We start from the raw sequence: 18393 nt of genomic DNA, 5'->3' as shown, positions 1-18393 counted from the left end.
TTGGGTTAATCCCCAATATGAAAACAGTTTTTTTTTAATAAAAATACTAATAAATTCTTAATTGAACTAGAAAATCTGATCCTAAATTTCATATGGAAAATAGACAAGAAAAAATATTCTGAAAAAGCTCAGGGCAATGTGGGAGGTAGAAGGACTGGTACTATCAAAGAGTAGGCTCATTCTAAGCCTTAGTGCAGGGAAAAGGGACACTGTGCACTGGTGAGACCAAGATGAATAACTAATAATTAACTACAGGAACAAGTGGATATTCCTGAAGGAATAAAGGTGGATACACACACCTCACAATATACGTGAAAATAACTGCAAATGCAACAAAGATTTAAATATGAAAAATAAGACCACAGCAGAAATTCTTTATAACTTTGGAATGGAGAATGTATTTCTAATTATTATTGAGAACTTAAGTACTACAAAAAGAAAGCTGATAAATCTTTTTCTTAAATCTACTTTGAGATTGCTTTATTTTATATATATATATATATATATATATATATATATATTTTGTTTTTTTTTTTTGTCAATGGATCTTTTATTTATTTGTTTATATGTGGTGCTGAGAATTGAATCCAGGGCCTCACACATGCCAAGTAAGTGCTCTACCACTGAGCCACAACTCAGCCCAAATAAATCTTTCTTAACACTTTTTTTTTTTCTTTAACCCAGGGGTTCTTATCCACTGAGCCACATCCCAAGCCCTTTTAATTTTTTGAGACAGGGTCTCACTAATTTGCTTAGGACCTCACTAAATTGCTGAGGCTGACTTTGAACTTGCAATCCTCCTGCCTCAGCTTCCTGAGTTGCTGGGATCACAGGCGTGTGCCACCACATCTGGCCAATAAATAAATCTTTCTGAATGGTCCCAAACAAAACAAGCAAAGTTGATACAAGAGTGAGGCACAGAGAAAAACAAATTTGTAATTCATATAAGGCAAAGGGTTAATTCTTGTTAGTATAAAGAACCCTCAAAAACTGGTAAGAAAAAACCAGAAATGAGCAAAGGACATAAACAAAGGGTCAGAAAAAAGAAAATAAAAATATTTAAATAGGTGTTTAAGGGGCTGGGGATATAGCTCAGTTGGTAGAGTGTTTGCCTTGGAAGCACAAGGCCCTGGGTTCAATCCCCAACACCACCAAAAAAAAAAAAAAAAAAACAAAAACAAAAAACCAGATGTGTAATAAAAGAGATCCTATATGAGACAAATGAGACACTATTCTTTATGGTAAAAAATAAAAAACAAAAAACATTTTCAGGGCACAGTGGCACATACCTAAAATCCCAGCTACTCCAGAGGCTAAGGCAGAAGGATTGCAAGTTGGAGGCCAACCTTGGCAATTTAGGGATATGCTGTCTCAAAAATAAAATGTTTTAAAGAAGAGTTTGGGGGATGTAGTTCAGTGGTAGACTACTTGCCTAGCATACATTCGGGCCCTGCACTCAATGCTGAGTTATACAAAGAAAACAAAACAAAACCAATGAATGAAAAAGAATTGGAAATGTTGATAAGAGAACAGGGAGAAATGGATTCCTACCCTTTGCTAATGGGAGTGTAAATTATATCTGAGAGGGAAACTTTATCAAATGGTATCAAAATTTCAAAGGCAAAAAAAAAAAAATTTCAAGTGCATGTACTCTTTGTACAAGCCTACTTATGGGAATTTATCCCACAGATGTATCTGCACCTGTATGAAATGATTCAGACACAAAGTTATTCACTGCAGCATTGTTGATAACAGCAAAATACTGAAAACAGCCCGAGTTAGAAGAATAAATAATCACAGCACATTTCTACAATGGTGTGATAGGCAGAAATGAAAAAAAAAAATTGGAAAGTTCTCCACATACTCAAATAGGAAAAAACTCCAGGATACACTGGGTGGGGGAAGGTAGAGAACAGTGTGTATAAAGACTTTTATCAGGATCCATCCAAAAAACCACACTGCTTTCCCTGGATGGAAAAGGACCAGGTTAAGTGAGAGCAGGGATTCCCTATGTACTTTTACATTTATTTTTTGCTTTTTTACTATATGAACATGTTTTCTATAGAAAACATCACGCTTTAAAAAAAAAAAGTAGTAAGGGATAAACACTACTCAGCTGTTAAAAATGAATGACTCAGGCTGGGTGCAGCAGTACACACCTATAATCCCAATACTCAGGATGCCACAGCAGGAGGATCCCAAGTTTTGAAACTTAGCAAAACCCTGTCTCTAAATAAATAAGTAAGTAAGTAAAATAAAAAAATGAAAAGGGCTGGGGATGTGGCTCCGTGGTAGAGTGCCCTTGTGGTCAATCCCCAGAACCACCCAAAAAAAAAAAAAAAAAAAAAAGTCAGAAACAAATTTACTGATATGCAGTAATATATAAAAGATATTTTTAAGGGAAAAAGCAAAGAAAGTGGGTAAAGTATGCTTCCACTCATGTGCTTTACAAAAGATACACATTTACATAGCTGTATATGTTATCTTTGGAAATATAAACTGAACTGGGATAAGATGGCTGCTTCTGGGAAGGTAAATAGGGGACTGAAAGAGGCACTTGAAGCCATGCCCTTTGCTGTTATTTATTTCTTTACCATGTGAAGTTTTATTTATAAAGTGAATTTCAAATGTTTATCCTCAGGCAGGTTTTACTCTGAGCTCTAGATCTACATTTCCAACTGCCTACTTGATTCTAATGGCTGCAACTGATTTCTCACAGCTTCTACTTAATAAAGGAGAAATCAAACTCACAATCTTCCCCACAAAACTTGGTCTTCCTCCAGTGTTTCTTGTCACGATTGATACCACCATCCCTTCAGTTGCTCAAGTCAGAGGCATGTGCCATTCTTGATTCCTGTCTCCCACTTCCTCTGACACAGATGCTCTCCCCATTATGTCCACCACCTGTTTATCTTCACTGGCAGTGCCCTAAACCCAAGCAATCACCACCTCTAACTCAACTTTGCCACGGACCTCTTTCAGGTCTTCCCACAGTTGCTCATGCCTCCTCCTCTTCCAATCCTATCATTCTATTCTTCTACTTAAACACTTCCTTTTAAAAGGTTTTCAACAGGTTTTTTTTTTTTTTTTAACCACTAAACCACACTCCCAGCCCCTTTTATTTTGAGAAACAGTCTCACTAAATTGCTGAGGACCTTGCTCAGTTCAATAGCTTTCTGTCACTTTAAGGGAGTGTTATTATCAGATGGATTAGAAAAGGGTCAGAGGGCCTGGGGTCATAGCTCAGTGGTAGAGTACTTGCCTGGCATGTGTGAGGCACTGGGTTCCATTCTTAGCACCACATAAAAAAATAAGTGAATAGATAAAGGCATTGCATCCATCTACAAACTAAACATATTTTAATAAAAAAGGGCCAGAATTCTCAATATAGTCTATATGATTTGGCCTTTTCTAGTCTTTTCTCATGTCATTTGCCCATCTCACTATATACTCCAGCCACAATGTACTCCATTTAGTTTCTCAAGGCCTCACTTGCTGGGTGAACAACTTTCCAACAGCAGCACAGCTTTGTTTACATTACTCAGCCTTTTGGTCTCAGCCTAAATGAGCTATCTTTATTGACCCTGCAGACTAGGTCAGGTCCTCTATTTTGTCCTGGCTTAGCATCAATTTTCCAAATAATTTCTTGCAACATTAGCCAGCAGATAAGCTGTTTATCCCTCTAACAGTCTGTTTAAGGAGAACAGTTTTGGCCAGATCCCGTGGTGCATGCCTGTAGTTCCAGTGACTCAGGGGGATGAGACAGGAGGATCATGAATTCAAAGCCAGCCTAAGCGAGGCAATAAGCAACTCAGTGAGACCCTGTCTCTAAATAAAACACAAAAAAGGGCTGGGGATGTGGCTTAGTGGTTGAGTGCCCCAGGATTCCATCCCTGGAACAGTTTTGCTCACTGCTACATCCTAAAACAGTGAATACATAATAAACATTCATTTACAAATGAATAAACAGAGGGAGAGGAAGTACAACTAAGGGAAGATCAAAGGTCATAGCTCATAGGAAGAGCTAATGGTAGCAGTAGCCTCAAGGTCCTGCTAAAACTCCCCTCTCAGCAGTCCTGGCCCCTGAATTGTTCCCCACATCTACTCACTCACCACACTCTCTGGGGACCGGAGCTGGCCTGACAGAGCTGGGCTGCTATTGTAACCAGAAGTGACACCAGAGGAGAGGCTTCCATTGGAGCTGGTGCACAGAGAGCTGGAGTTGGCCAAGGTGTGTAGTCTTTCCTCTTCCTGAGAAGAACAGATCATCATCATCCAGCTCCTGATGCACCCTTACCACCCAAATTTCCTTTCCCAAACCATCTCTTCCTGCCATGGCTCCCATAAGCCATCCCCAGTACCTCACGCCATGGCCGCTCCCACACCCTGACTACATACTACCTGAGGACAGGAGCCTGGTCTGATGAGGATGTCAAGAGTGAGCCCAAGTAATCAAGAAAACAGTAATAATAAATGCTGGTGAGGATGTGAGGAAAAGGGTACGCTCATAAATTGTTGGTGGGACTGCAAATTGGTACAACCATTCTGGAAAGCAGTATGGAGATTTCTCAGAAAAACTTGGAATGATCATGAAGCTGAGGCAGGGAGGATCATGAGTTCAAAGTCAGCCTCAACAAAAGTGAGGCACTAAGCAACTCAGTGATACCCTGTCTCTAAATAAAATGGAAAAATAGGGCTGGCTCAGTGGCTGAGTGCCCCTGAGTTCAATCCTCAGTACCAAAAACTAGGAATAAAACCACGATTTGACCCAGTTATTCCATTCCTCTGTATATATCCAAAGGATTTAAAATCAGCATACTATAGTAATGTAGCCATATCAATGTTTATAGCAGCTCAATTCACAATAGCTAAGCTATGGAGCCAACCTAGGTGCCCTTCAACAGATGAATGGATAAAGCCCATATAGTATATATACATGATGGAGAATTACTCGACCATTAAGAAGAATGACTTTATGACATTTCTGGTAAATAGATGGGTCTGAAGACTATCATGCTAAGTGAAATAAGCTAATTCCCTCCCAAAACCAAAGGTTAAATATTTTCTCTGATATGTGGGAGCTAACCCACAATAGAGGGAAGATTAAAAAAAAAGAAGAATTGAAGTTCAGTGGAGTAGACAAGGAGAATGAAGAGAAGGAAGGGGAGATGGGAAAAGGAAAGACAGTGGAAGGAATCTGACATAACTTTCCTATGGATGTGTATGAATCTTGCCATTGTGTACACCCACAAGAAATAAATAAAAAAAAATAACTGGGTAGATAGCAGAAAGATCAAGAGGGAAGGGAGCAGGGAGTGAGAGGAGGGAAGGAGAAGGAGAGGTACTAGGAACTGAAATTAGAACAAGATATATTCCATGCTTGTATAATTATGTCAAAATGGATTCTCCTGTCATATATAACTTAGAGAGAGAGAGAAAGAGAGAGAGAGAGAGAGAGTCCAGCTTTGAGCTGGCACCAAGGGGTCCAGGCTCTCCTCCAAGTGTTATATCCTCAGACTCAGAGACAGCCACAGTGAAGGCTACCCCAAGTCTCCAGGTCTGCTCCAGTCAATCCTGAAGTCAGAGGCTCACCCCATTCCTCACCCTCAGCAGATGGGAGATGATCTGCTCACGGATTCTCAGCTTCTCTTGTTCAGTTCGCTCCCGCAATCTGTCCCGTGCCTTGGCAATTTCCATCTTGGCCTCCTCACGGGCCCGTTGATAATTGCGCAGCATTAGATCAATTTCAGAGGGTGAGTGAGCAGACTTTGATGCCAACTCAGGGCTCCTATGGAAGATCACACATCAGAAAGATATCTTCTAACATGGTGAGTGCATAACAGCCCTGACCATTCCACCCAAGGCTAGCTTGATGCCATGTTCTTGAAGATCCTATCCTCCCTTTACCACAGGGTCATGAAATTTGATTTTATATCCTCAGGAGAGCTGCTGGACAGAGAGGAACAAGCCCTTCCGAGGTCCAGGTCTGCAGGCTTGCTTTGTGTCAGAGCCACTGTTTATACTTTCCCATAACTTCTCTGCCCAACCCCTTCCTCACCCCATTCCCTCATATACACTATTCTTTCCTTGCCTGGGTCTCCCACATTCACTTCCACATGACCACAGGCATGCAGGGCCTTCCACAATGTTAAAACTCCAGCTCCTGCTCCCCACAATCCCCTCTACCACACAGAACCTGCTTCCTGCAGGGTTCAGGGGACCACCCTTACTTGGTGGTTTCTACAACATCCTTCCTTAGTCGTTGTAGGTATTCTCGGCGCCTGCTGGGCAAGTCAAGGTCCTGGGTGGGAAGAGCCCTACTGGGCAGGAGGCTCAGTTGTTTTGGGGGGCTTCTTGTCCTACGGACGTTCTGAAGTCGCTCAGCCCGCTCTCTCCTGAGGGTTTCGATGGCTTTTTTTTGCCTACAACAAAATGAAATTGAGTCATGAAATTGTCCATGAGTGTCCTTCCCCTGAAGTTCTTGCTCTCTGACCCCCTCTGGAAAATCCCCAATGAGCAAGGACAGAGGGAAAAGTCAGCTATTAGCTTTCTCAGGTTCTTTCACCTTGGCCCACACTTGACCTCCAGGATGGGACCCTTACCTGGCATAGAGCTCCTCCCAGGTGGACATCATAGGTTCCTCAGGAGCAAGTGCTTCCCCTGTTCCGCTCTGCAGCACCTGAAGCAGTGCATCTGCCTCCCCAAAGCCATGGTGCAGCTTTGCTTCTGTGAGTTCCAGGCTAAGAGACGGCTTCTGGGCTCCAACTTGTAGGGGAATCTGCTCCCTCTGGGACCACTCAGGATCCTGGCTCTTATCCTCAGGAGGTTGTAGGGGCCTCTGAATCTGCTCCCCAGGGCTGAGATTAGTGCTGGCCCCCAGCTCCTTGCTTACACCCAATTCCTCAAGAGAGCCATTCTGAACCCTACCCCAGTTACTAAATTCATTATGTACTGGAGGGTCCCTCATGCTGCAATGCTGGGGCTGGGGAGCAATGCATACCTGCGAAATGGGGCACAGCATCCCCTCAGGTTGGCAAACCTGAGGTTGGTCCACATTAGAACCTCGAAACCCTGCAGTGTCAGTCAACTCAGAGACAGGGTTGGGGCTGAGGTGCTGGAGGCTTCTCCACGAAGAGGTGAGGTTCAGAGGGAGCTGTGACTCCACCAGAAGTGCTGAACTCTCGCCTCCACTTTCTGGCTTGCTCTGCCACTGACTTGGCCCCCTAGGGCTCAGCAGGCTGTGCCCTGGGGAAGCCACCTCTTCAGGCACAAAGCTATTGGCCAGCCTCTGGCTCTTGTCCCATGGTGGTAGAGGTGGCAGTGTACTTTGGACCTCAGTGGTGGCTCTGGGCTGAAGCTGCTGAGAAGGTTGCCCTAAAAAGCTAACTTGGAGTCTGGAGTTTTGCTGTGGGGTGGAAGGGGAGCTTGACTCAAGGAATGACTTCCCATTACTCCTTCCTAAGTGACTTGAGCCTTCTCTACCCACTCTCTCAACTCTCTGGTAACCACCTGACTCATCAGCGCTTTGAGAATAATTACCCTTTGGAGGTCTTGAAGCACCACAAACAAGGTCTGGACTAGAATCAAGCTTCTGGTGGCCCTCAAGAGCATAATCAGAGGGAGCTGAGAGACTCAGAGCACCTGGGAGCAGACCTGACTCCTGTGTGCTGGCACTAAATGTGAGGATTGGGGAAGAGGCCCTGTCCACCATCAAGGCACTCCCTGGACTCAACTTCTCCTGGACCTCAGGTTCCTGAGTGGACCCCCCTGAAGTACTGGGGAAGAGGCTGGGGGTAAGACAGATGCTGCAGTTGGGGCTGTTAACAATCATGCAAGAAGATTCCTCTGGCTGGGAACTGGGAGGTAGGGAAGCATTGAGAGATGCTGGTGGGCTTATAGGAAGGAGGTTGGGCAGAACCTCCCTTTTGTGGGAGGAGGGTATTAGAGGGCTCTGCAGCCTGTGGTAAGTGCTTTCTTCATGAAGATCTGGGGGTGTTGCCATTTTCCATGCTGTTTCCTCAGCCTCAGTCCTCTGAAGTGCCCCTGGGACATCTCCCTTTTGTTGAGACTTGGCTGAGATATCTGAGCCCACCTCTTCAAGGATCACACTGACTTCCTGAGATTTGGTCTCTGAGGTCTTGAGGTACAGAGTGGGTAAAACCAGCTCAGTCTGGCTTCCCTCATCCACAGTGGTCTGAGTAGTACCATCTGTCATAAGGGCCGGTGGAGCCTCAACTGGGGTGTTCCTTTTGGTGCTCTGCTCTTTCTGGGTCACACTTGGCTGGGAAAGACTCCCAAGTAGCTCTGAGGTACTGTGCAGGAGTTGTGAGAGGTGGAGAGACAAGTTATGCATGCTGGTCCAAGAGGCCAGGTCAGAGGCTGACCCTGTACTGGCTTCCAGCTGAGCAGAGGAGATGCTGGCACAGCTCTGGTGGAGCCTACAGCCCAGGGTCTGTGTGCCTTGCTCAAAGGTATTTGTTCCAGCCAGTCCCACAGGACATTCTGCCTCTGATGGATACAGCAGCACCATCTCATCAAGGAGACCTGCAGAACTTCCTTCAGCCAGGGGCAGCTCATTCCTCAGATAGCCTGCTTCATCAATGGGGCCCTTGAACTGGGTTGTCTTGTCAGGACCCAAAGTGGAGGTTACTCCTTCACGACCTGAAAGGATGTGGGAGTCCTTGAAGGGAAACAAGGAACTGCATACTTCCCAGGCCTCATTTGAACCTTGGACATTATCAATGCTGCCATGTGTGCTTGACAGGTCCTGAGTTTTGGCAAAAGTGCTGAGGTGAGAGTGGAAAGGGGAGCTCTGTTCTTCTAGGCCGCTGTCCATGCTGGAACTCCTGGCCACATTTGATGATATCAGGCCATGGGGTTTCTGGGTACAGGAGACATCAACTGTACTACCAAACACATATTGTTTCCAACCAATGTGTATAGGTTCCTCTGGACACCAGGGCAGGATGTAAGGATTGATGTCACTAGAGCCAAACATTTCTTTGTCCATCTGAGCGCACCAATTCCCTGGCCTACTCTGGACACTCAGTTTCTCTGGCTTTGCTTGTTGGGCCTGTTCCAAAGAACTAGACATCCAGCTGGCCATTAAATTAGGGGTTGGCATGCATGAGCGTGTGGAAGACGTTGGGTAGGGAGGGGTGATAGGTTTCAGGGGCTTGTGATCAGCAGGGTCATTGTTCAAGTTAGATGAAACTTTCTGACTACAATCCTCAGCCTTTGTAGATGTTCTTGACACCTGCTTTTCTAAGGAATAGCTCTCAAGATGTGGGTTCCACAATCTGTTAGGCTCCAGTGCATCTTCATCTGTAGGAGAACAAGGCTCCACACTCAAGTTCAGCTCCTGAAGAGATCGAGATGAGCTGACCACAGAGAACTGGGATCTGAGATAAGACTTTGAGTGTTTGGGGCCAGAGAAGACTGCAATCACAGGAAGTGAGCACTTATGGTGGGGAGATAGCTGCTCCTTATCACAGTAGGGCTGGCTAGGCCTCTGGGTAGCAGGCTGTGGAACTTTACTTTGCTCCAAAGGCACAAAAGCTAGGTCTTCAAAGGTTGATAAGGAAGTCTGGGACATGGAAGTCTTGGTTACAGCCACCTCCTCTGTCCTAGCACTACTAATGTAACAGCTGTCCAAACCACCTTCCTTAGAGGGTAAGGAATTCCTGTCCTGGACAGGGTCCTCACCACCTCCTAAAGCCTGGTCTCTCTGCTGCTCTTCCTCCTCCCAAAGACTGTCAACCTGAGGATAGCAGATACGTTTTAACCTTGTTACAAATTTGGCAGCAGGGTTCAAGCAATTGTGATCCCTGGACTCGTTGGAACATTGTAGCTTTTCTGAAAGGCATCTGATGGTTTTTCTTAACTCTTTGAGTTGTGGCTCCACCATGAGCTCACTTTCAACTGACCCTTCACTTAAATTCAGGGTGTGTGGTGTGTGAGTTGTTCCAAGTGGTTCTGGCTTAGTTTGAGACACTTGCTCATTCTGGCCACCTATGGAGCTCTCTTTCAGATTCCTCAGTGGCTCAGAGTACATGCCTGCTGGGAAAGGGGCAACCTCAAGTTCTGGGCTAGCTTTCTCAGCAACCTTTTTCTCAGGATTCCCTATGAGCCTTGAACTTCTTTCAGCAGCTGAGTGGGTGAGGGAACTTGTCCTCACATCAGGGGTAGAAAGGGAGCTACGACCTTGAGCTGAAGATAGGACAGATTCTGTAGTAGAGGGCTCAAAAGTGGGACTGTCTATTGGTCCAAGTTCCATATTAAAGCCTTTTGGCTCAAGGCCATGTGCCAAGAGTACATGGGGTTCCTTGGAAGAGCTCTCTCCTATCTGACCCATTTCACAGGCCCTGGAAGCTACTATGAAGGGTAGGTGGATGGGATGTAGGGCAGCCTTGGAAATTCCCTTCCCCAAGTCACCATCTCTATAAAACAGTAATGTGGAACAATGGGAGGAACAGGTATGAGTAGCAATGAGTTGAGAATTGCAGGGTTGTTGAAAAGGAACAGTTCTGCTCTCTTCCTCCCCACTAGATGGGCTGAGAGTCCTGCTGCCTTCAGTATTCCCTGAGAAGACAAGGGGATCTCTGGTTTCCTCTGGGCATCTGCATGGGGTCTTGTCCTCAAGTCCCCTAGGATCTGGGTTAGGTCTTTGATCTTGCAATGGAATTGGCCTGGGATTTGTGCTACCAAACATACAGGTTTCTGCCAGCCCAGACCCAACACTCCCCTTCCACTTCCCTGGCTGCTGTGTGGGAGCTTCCAATTCATCCCTTCCCAGGCCTCCAAGCAGAACAGCATGTTGTTTTGGACTTTTTCTCCCTTCTTCTGAATCACTGGAAACCTCACGGCATTGGACATGATCTTGCTTAGGCCCTAAGCAGCTTGAAGTATTCTGAACATTACAGATCACAGGCTGACTTTCAAAATGGGTTGTTTTTTTTTCCTGTGCACTCACAGAGACGTTACCCAAGCCTCCTTCATATGTGGTGCCTCGAGTTTTAAGTTCCTGGTGCTCTGGGCTGCTGTCCCAACTTTCATGAGACATGTCCTCTGTAGTATCCCCTGTAGCTGACTGGGTCTGCTCATGCAGAATCAACCCGAGATCATCACAAGGGGCCTGAGAAGAAAAGGCAGACACCTCTTTTTCTGATCTCTGTCTCTCCACAGATGGTGAAAAAAGTCCATTGAAGGCCAAAGGATCAGCATAGGAAGGTGTTCTGGGTACTTCTTTCTTTTTCTCTATGATTTCAGAAGAACCAGGGTGATATGTAAACTGTTCACTTGCTCCAAGGACATATCTCAGTTCTCCAGTACAATGCCCTTTGCCTAGAGCAGGGGCAACATGAGAGGAAGCCTGTGAAGGAGGCCATAGCCCTCTGTTAGTCTCAGGGTTGGGCAGAGATAGAAAGCTGTTTTCACAGAGCGGTGTGGTTTGCGATTTCCCATCATCAGTCAGCAGATGTCCTGGTGCAGTAGACAGAAATGCCACGTGGAATCCCTGTGCTTCACCCTCCTTCCTGGTCTCATCTGACACTAACTGATCCATTTGCTTACCCTGAGGCCTGCCAGTGGCCCCTGAAGAACACTCAGGTTCTAGTGAAGTTTCATAGTAAGGAAGGACTGTTCCCCAAGTCACAAAGTCATTAAGTTGCTTTCTCTGGGCCTTTGCCTGTCTGACCTCCTCCAAGATAGCCAGGCACATGGATACAGATACAGAATGCTCCGACTGCCTGGGCTGTGGATCAAGCATCCTAGGCAGGGAAACAGGTGCTAAACAAGCCCTGCTGGTAGGGGAGCCTGGGTTCTCAGATTCCTTCTCTGCCTTTTGCCTGGCCTCTCGGTCTCGGTCACTGTCCTCTTCTAAGGGGAAGCTGACCCTCTTTTCAAGCTGTCTAGAGATGCTGTTCAAGGAACTGGCTTGTATTTCTTTTGGTACAGCTGTCTCAGTTTCAGAACCAAAACCTTCCTGGGTACTCAATTCCATCAAAGTGATTCTGAGTTCCTCTTGTTGGTGTTGGGGGCTGGTGCTTGCTGTTATCCTGTCCACTGTCCCTAAGGGAATGTTCTCTGGAGAACTAGACTGACCATGAGATCCCATGGCTCGACGTATCACAGATCCACACCAAGCAGAGTGTTCCATGGTGGAGTCCCCTCTATCATTTCCCTGAGGGCTGTGGCTTCTCGTCTCTCCACTCTGGTTCTGATAATCTATTTCAGTTACCAAGGGATTGTTATGAATTTTCAGTATTGTGGAATCCAGCACATACTCAAATGAAGAGATGCCTTCTTCAGTATCAAGGGAATGAAGACAACTTCTTCGCAGACTTGGAGAATGCAAAGGCAAGGTATTGCTCAGCTCTTGGCGAGAAGCTGTAGAGAAATCTGTCTGGCTCAGTAATGGGAAGACGGTCTCCTGGCTGAAAAATGGACCCATATGGTGCTGACTTGCACTAGGAAGTTTCTGAGTTGATAAGACCATATTGTTTTCATTCTGTGGGCTTCCTTCCTTTTGCATGACCATTTCTTCAACTTTACCTTGAACTTTTGGTCCCTCTGGCTTGGAACTACTTCGACGTCTGACAATTTGGCTTTCCAAAATACCTTTCATAGTCTCCAGTTCTTCAAGACTTCCTAAGTTCCAAGATTGCTCTTTGGAGTTTGCTGATGCATCTGCCAGCTCACCATCCTTCTCAGACCTTTCTGGCCTGGGCTGCAAGGACGGAGTTCTAGTCGACGTTTTCATTCTCCCTGGGTGAAGAGAAGTATTGGTGGACTCTCTATGAGCTGAGTCTTTCTCTAAAGAATCACATGTGTCCCTGGCAGGTCTGTCTAATCTAGCTGGGTGGGTGTGCTCTCCTATAGACTGACTCTCTATTACACATTCCCTCGACATGAAGGTGCTCAGAGTGATTCTCTGTGCCTGAGGATCATCCATAGTAGTACTGATAACCTCCATTTCCCTAGTTCCACTATCATTAAAAATAATACCCTTTGCCTGTCTTGGAGAAGATGGCTGATCCTTGAAGGACAAATGGTTTCCAGAGCTGTCTGGCCTCAGAACATGGTAATCCCTTTCCTGGTCTCTTTGGTCCTGGATCACAAACTCCTTACTGATTCCTGGTATGGGGGAAGCATGAAGCTGCTTATTCTGCTTGGATTCAATTTCTAAGATGTCATTTTCCAGCTGCGTTACACTTCTAATTAGCCTAGCCATTTCATCAGTGTTATTAATTCTTTCATTTTGTTTCTTTCCCAAAGGTTCTTCTTTGTAGTTTGATATTTCTTGTGACCCTCCAGGGCCCTTGCATTCACTGGGGTTTCTTTCCTGAGCATATGTAACTGACTGAAAACTTTCATAGGTAGACTCTATCCCTGGATGCCTAAACTCTTCTGAGATGTCTTTGGGATGAAAAGTTTTTCCAAGAAGCCCAATTTCATTCCTCCCTTCCCACGTTTGGGTTAGACTCTCATCCTGGGCCATGAGGATGTGGCTGCTTACACTACGATGCATTGATCTGAACTTGGAAGAAATAGCAGTTTCCCCTGGCACATCCTTTTCAAGGCTTACACTGGTTGTTTTACAGATAAAATCAGACCTGGCTCCAGAAGGAATCTGTCTGTTTGTATCACAGGCCTGAATCTGCTGCAGGACTGCATTCTGATTCTGCTCTTCTTCCCCACCTGCTCCAGATCCATCAACAAAAAAGAAAGGCTTGCCAGACACAGATCTATCTAAAGAAACACTGCAATGAGACTGCTTAGTGACCTTTTCTCCCTCGTTTAGTGCTAGAAGATTGTGCTTTTTATTTAAAATTCCAATTTGATTTTCAGATTCACATAGTTCTGTGCTGGTAGAAGGGAGAAAGTGTCTGTTCTGAGTAACAAAAACATAAACTGAATTATGACTTTCTTCTTTAATATTTCCAGCACATTTCCCTAACTCTCCAATAACTTCCCTGGTATTCAGATCAACTGGCCCCTCTGCTGTGACCTGCTGAGATGAGGCAATCTTGGAATTTTGATTTTGAAACATTACTGGCAAATTATTCCTCAAACAATTTTCCTGGAGGTCTTGGTGGTTGTAACCAAAGCCCCAGGCTTCTCTGGGGGGTGGTGAAGGGACATGTACTTCTCTGTAAGCTGGAATCTCTAAGGCAGTTTCTGTCAGGGCATCCCTGCTTTTGGTTATGTAGAATGTTTCCAAGGGAGGTGGCTGCAGGGAAGATGGGAAAGGATTCCAGGGAGCAGAGTGGAGGTACAGCTCTGGACCTGATGGAAAGGCAAAGGAAACATTTGTGTGTCTTCCAACTACTTCCTTAGAGCTCTCTTGGCAGTCTACCTTTTCTTTCTGTAGGTGGTGGTGGCTGTTTTGACTTAATTGCCCTGGATGAACTGCACTATTTTTTCTGAGAGGAGCCTGGCCTTGGGGCCAATGGTCTGTTTTGGTGGCTACACTGATGTTATTGCGACAAGCATTATTCTGGAAGAAATGCTCTTCAGAGGAAGTTATCAGTCCAGGTTTCCTAATACCCTGAAAACACTCTTTCAGATTATTCTGTTTGATTTCACATGCTTTTTTCATGGAATTTAGTATCTTGTTCTCTGATCCAGAAGCTAATGATTCTAAGTCTGCTGAATAAGCTCCATTACAACTCACCTCTTTCTCACTAGTGCTAAGGAAATCTGAAGTCATTTCTAATTTGGCACTCGAACTGTTCTGTTCTTTCTCTGCTCTCAAATGCTTGATTCTGGATAGATGAATGGGAAGGTTGTTGGAATCTGAATTGCTGGATAGCCCAGAACCAACTGACAATCGAGTACCTCCTCCTTTTCCAGAAGCTTCTCCTAGAGAACTAGAGTCTTCCTCAGGGCAGGGGAAAGCTAGCCTGGGCTTTCCTATGGCCTCCAAAACAGGATGAGAGAGTTCAAGAAGGTACTTCTGCTGAAGAGCAGGCCAGTCCCTTTCATGGGTACCATCTACATAAATGAATGAGGTGGCAGAGGGAGCCAGCACACTTGGCACACTAGAATCATGGGAAACTTCGGAGCTGTCCTGTTGGGTTGTATCAGTAATACTTATGCCCTGAAAGCTGCCATCAGTTCCTGGCTGAAGAAAGTTTTGAGTTTCCCAAAGTGACAGCTTGGATGTATCAGAAGTAGAGGTTGGGCACACAGCTCTTGCATTGCAGGGCAGTTCAGTATTGCCTTGGGGAAATTTTGAGCTACGTTGGAGGACTGTTCCTGTACCCGATGGCTTTAGTTTTCCAATATTTAGCCAGTATCCAGGCTTCTCCTCACCACAGGGTTGAACTTCCTGGACATTAGGACTTGGACATAAAGAACTGGAATTGATCTTAGAGTCACAGGAAAACCAGGAATCCATGGACACCAGCGGGCTCTCTCTTGAAACCTGTATACCTTGGAGAGAGTCGGTTGGTTCAGAGTAGCTTGCCCCCACCTGTGACTCAGACTGCTTGCAATGGGGCTGGAACTCAGGTTTGAGGTAAAATGAACTGCTCGTTGGCAGGATGGCATTCAGCATAGCTCCTGTTCTGTGGTAGATGGACCCAGGTCTGCATGTTGCCTCCTGGTCTACTATAGGCAGAATAGAGTTCTGCAGGTGCCAGAAAGTCTCTGTGGGCATCTCATCAGATGAATCAAGAAAAGTCACCCCCTGCTGATATTCCCCCAGTTCTTTCTCAGCCTCGATTAGACTATCCAAGGAAAAGCTCCTGTGAGCAATGAGACCACAGTCTGAGGATGTGGTAAAGTCCTGCGCAGAGGTTCCAGCTCGGGTCCTTGGGTGAACATGGTCTTTGATGGGAAGACTGGCCCGAGGACTTTCTTGTGGGCTTTGGTACCCCTTCTCAACCAAAGAGTCCTCAGATATTTGGCTGTTGTCACTTTCAGAGTTCTCTGGCTCTGGGTGATCCCACTTTCCTTGAGGGTCCTCTGGCTTCAGTAGCTCCAACAATGAGGATTTGGCATAGACATAGGAGAGAGAATCCACTGAATAATTGCTATCTGTGTCAGATAAATCATTTTCTTTTTCTTCGGCACAATCCACTACGGGGCTGGAATCTGTAAGTGAAGTCATAGTGTCTAGATCCTCTACACTGCATTGTCTCTTCAAAGGACTGCTATTAGACAAATGAGAGGAATTTTTGGCAATGTCTCTGACCCTAGCTGCCCGCACCTTCTGATGCCTTTTCGATGTCCTGTTTGGAGAAGGTGGTTTGGATTCTGCCTGAAAGGCCTTGGGTATTTTTCCATGCTCAGCTGCCTGCTTGGGTCTATGGGGATAGGAGAAACTGCAACTGGTTCCCTTAGCAGCCTCATGGATCCCACGGTTCTCTTCTTTTTGCCACCCAGCTTGTATGTTGCCGGAGTCCACTAGTCCCTTAGCCTTTCTGTTCTGGGAGGTAGGGGTTAGAGTCTTTGGTTCATTCCTTGGCTTTAGCATGTTAGCTGACTGGCACAGAGTTGTTAAGCCCTGGGATACCATCCGACAGGGCCATTTACTCATTCTCTCTGTTTCCTGAATGTCAACAGACTCACTGCTCACAGTGAAGCAGGTGGGTGAAGTTGAGGCTCCCTTCCTGGTGAAGGCTCCTCTGGCTGTGTAGAGCTGCTCCAGGCCTGAGGAACGGAGGCCATTCTTGCAGAGACACCTTGTACTTGGAGGGTAAGCAGCAGTCTGGGGAAAATTATATTCTGATGGTGTTTTCTCTGATATGTGATGAGTAGGGTCAGGCATAGGTGGTAACATAGTAGAGAGATCCCAATTTAGAAAAACCCTGTGAAGACAAGGAAGATCATCTCAGAACAATTTATTGGTGCCCTACACCTTGTTGACAGAAGGAATATAAAGTTCCACTTAGTTTACTCTGAAAGAGGTTAAAAATCACGCTCAATGTCACTGTGTCTTACAACCAGAGAATTAGGGTCAGAGAAAAACACAATAGGTATAAAAGAAAACTGGACTATAGACCTGGGTCTCCCAGATGTTCCAAATATACTCTGTTTTTCAATTTATCTTATAAAAATGTTAAACTGAATCTAAGCACACCTTTAGGCAAGGTGAGGAAAAGAGAAACAATTTAAATGAATGGAATCAAACAGATTAATCTGTAAAGTAGTACATTCTACAGAACCAACCCACATTCCTTAACCAATCAATGATATGAGGAAATAAAAACAAAAAGTCAATAAAAGAAACTTTCATACAAGACAATCACATGAAGTGTTAAATTCTATTTAATTTTGATTTGAAAAAACAACTATAAATAGATATTTTTAAGGCAACTTGAGAAATTTATGACCTAGTTAAAGATTATATCAGGTAATCTTAATTTTGGTAAGTGTGATAATGACACTGTGGGTTATAAGAATACTCCATTATTTTTAGAGGTGTCTACTAAAGGATGTAGGGTAGGAATAACATAATGTCTAGAAGTTACTTTAAAATACTTCAAAAAACAGGAAGGTGGGGAGATAACTGAAAAATCTTGATAATTGCTGAATGTGGATGATACATAAACTATTTTCTCAACTTTGTGTATGTGTGAAAATTTTCCATGGTAAAAAGTTGAAAGAAAAAAGTCTGCTTCTACTCTAAAGTCAGAAAGGTGAGTTAACACAGCAGACATTAATTGTGAGCCTCCTATGGGCAAGATCCTGTGCTAGACCTTGAGGATACAAAGAGGAATAAGACACAGGTCCTTGCTTCAAGGAGTCTGGAAGATAGCACATCCTCCCTGCTTCCTGCACATAGGTAGTGAAAAGAGAGAAATAAGGAAGATCAATAAGAACCTGTGAGGGGCAGGGGTGGTGGCTCAGTGGTAGAGCGCTTGCCTAGCATGTGTGAGACACTGGGTTCGATTCTCAGCACCACATATAAATATATAAATAAAATAAAGGTCCACTGACAACTGAAAAAAAATATTAAAGAATAAAAAAAGAAACCCATGAGTCAGAAAGAGCTTACTTACCAGGTAGAAGGGGGAGTCAAGAAGCTCTCTCGTGTGTGGTGGTACTTTTTTTTGTTTGTTGTGTTTGCCTTATGGGGATTGAACCTAGAGGTGTGCTACCACTGAACTACATCCCCAGTCTTTTAATTTATTTAGAGACAGGGTCTTGCTAAGTTGCTAAGGCTGGCCTCCAACTTGTGCTGCTCCTGCCTCAGTCTCCTGAGCAGCTGGAATTTTAAGCGTGTGCTACTGTCTGACTCAGGCAAGGAGGCAAGGAAGGTAAGGAAGGAGGAGGCAGCATGTGGAAACAAAGAAGTATGGTCTGAGGCAGAAAGAGACTGAGGTGGTAGAAGGACATATATGCAGTATGTTTGGATACTCAGGGTCTGAAGAGCAGATGAAAAAT

At 44.9% G+C, this 18393-nt stretch overlaps 1 protein-coding gene across 5 annotated transcripts in view; it reads right to left on the bottom strand.

The window, feature by feature from the left end:
- STARD9 (StAR related lipid transfer domain containing 9) overlaps nt 1-18393 on the bottom strand; it is a 139214-nt gene that overhangs the window by 8911 nt on the left and 111910 nt on the right. For all 5 annotated transcript variants that reach the window (XM_079127718.1, XM_079127719.1, XM_079127722.1 and 2 more), the window contains 4 exons: nt 6603-16814; nt 6231-6422; nt 5605-5788; nt 4114-4251 (listed from right to left, as the gene is read on the bottom strand). In XM_079127718.1, coding sequence (XP_078983844.1) covers nt 4114-4251; nt 5605-5788; nt 6231-6422; nt 6603-16814 — 10726 coding nt within the window. The remainder of the gene's footprint in view (nt 1-4113; nt 4252-5604; nt 5789-6230; nt 6423-6602; nt 16815-18393) is intronic.

This window comes from Sciurus vulgaris (assembly GCF_902686455.1).
Source record: "Sciurus vulgaris genome assembly, chromosome: 2".
NCBI lineage: Eukaryota > Metazoa > Chordata > Mammalia > Rodentia > Sciuridae > Sciurus > Sciurus vulgaris.
The sequence above is the reverse complement of the archived record's forward strand: the minus strand, read 5'-3'. Positions and strand labels throughout refer to the sequence as shown.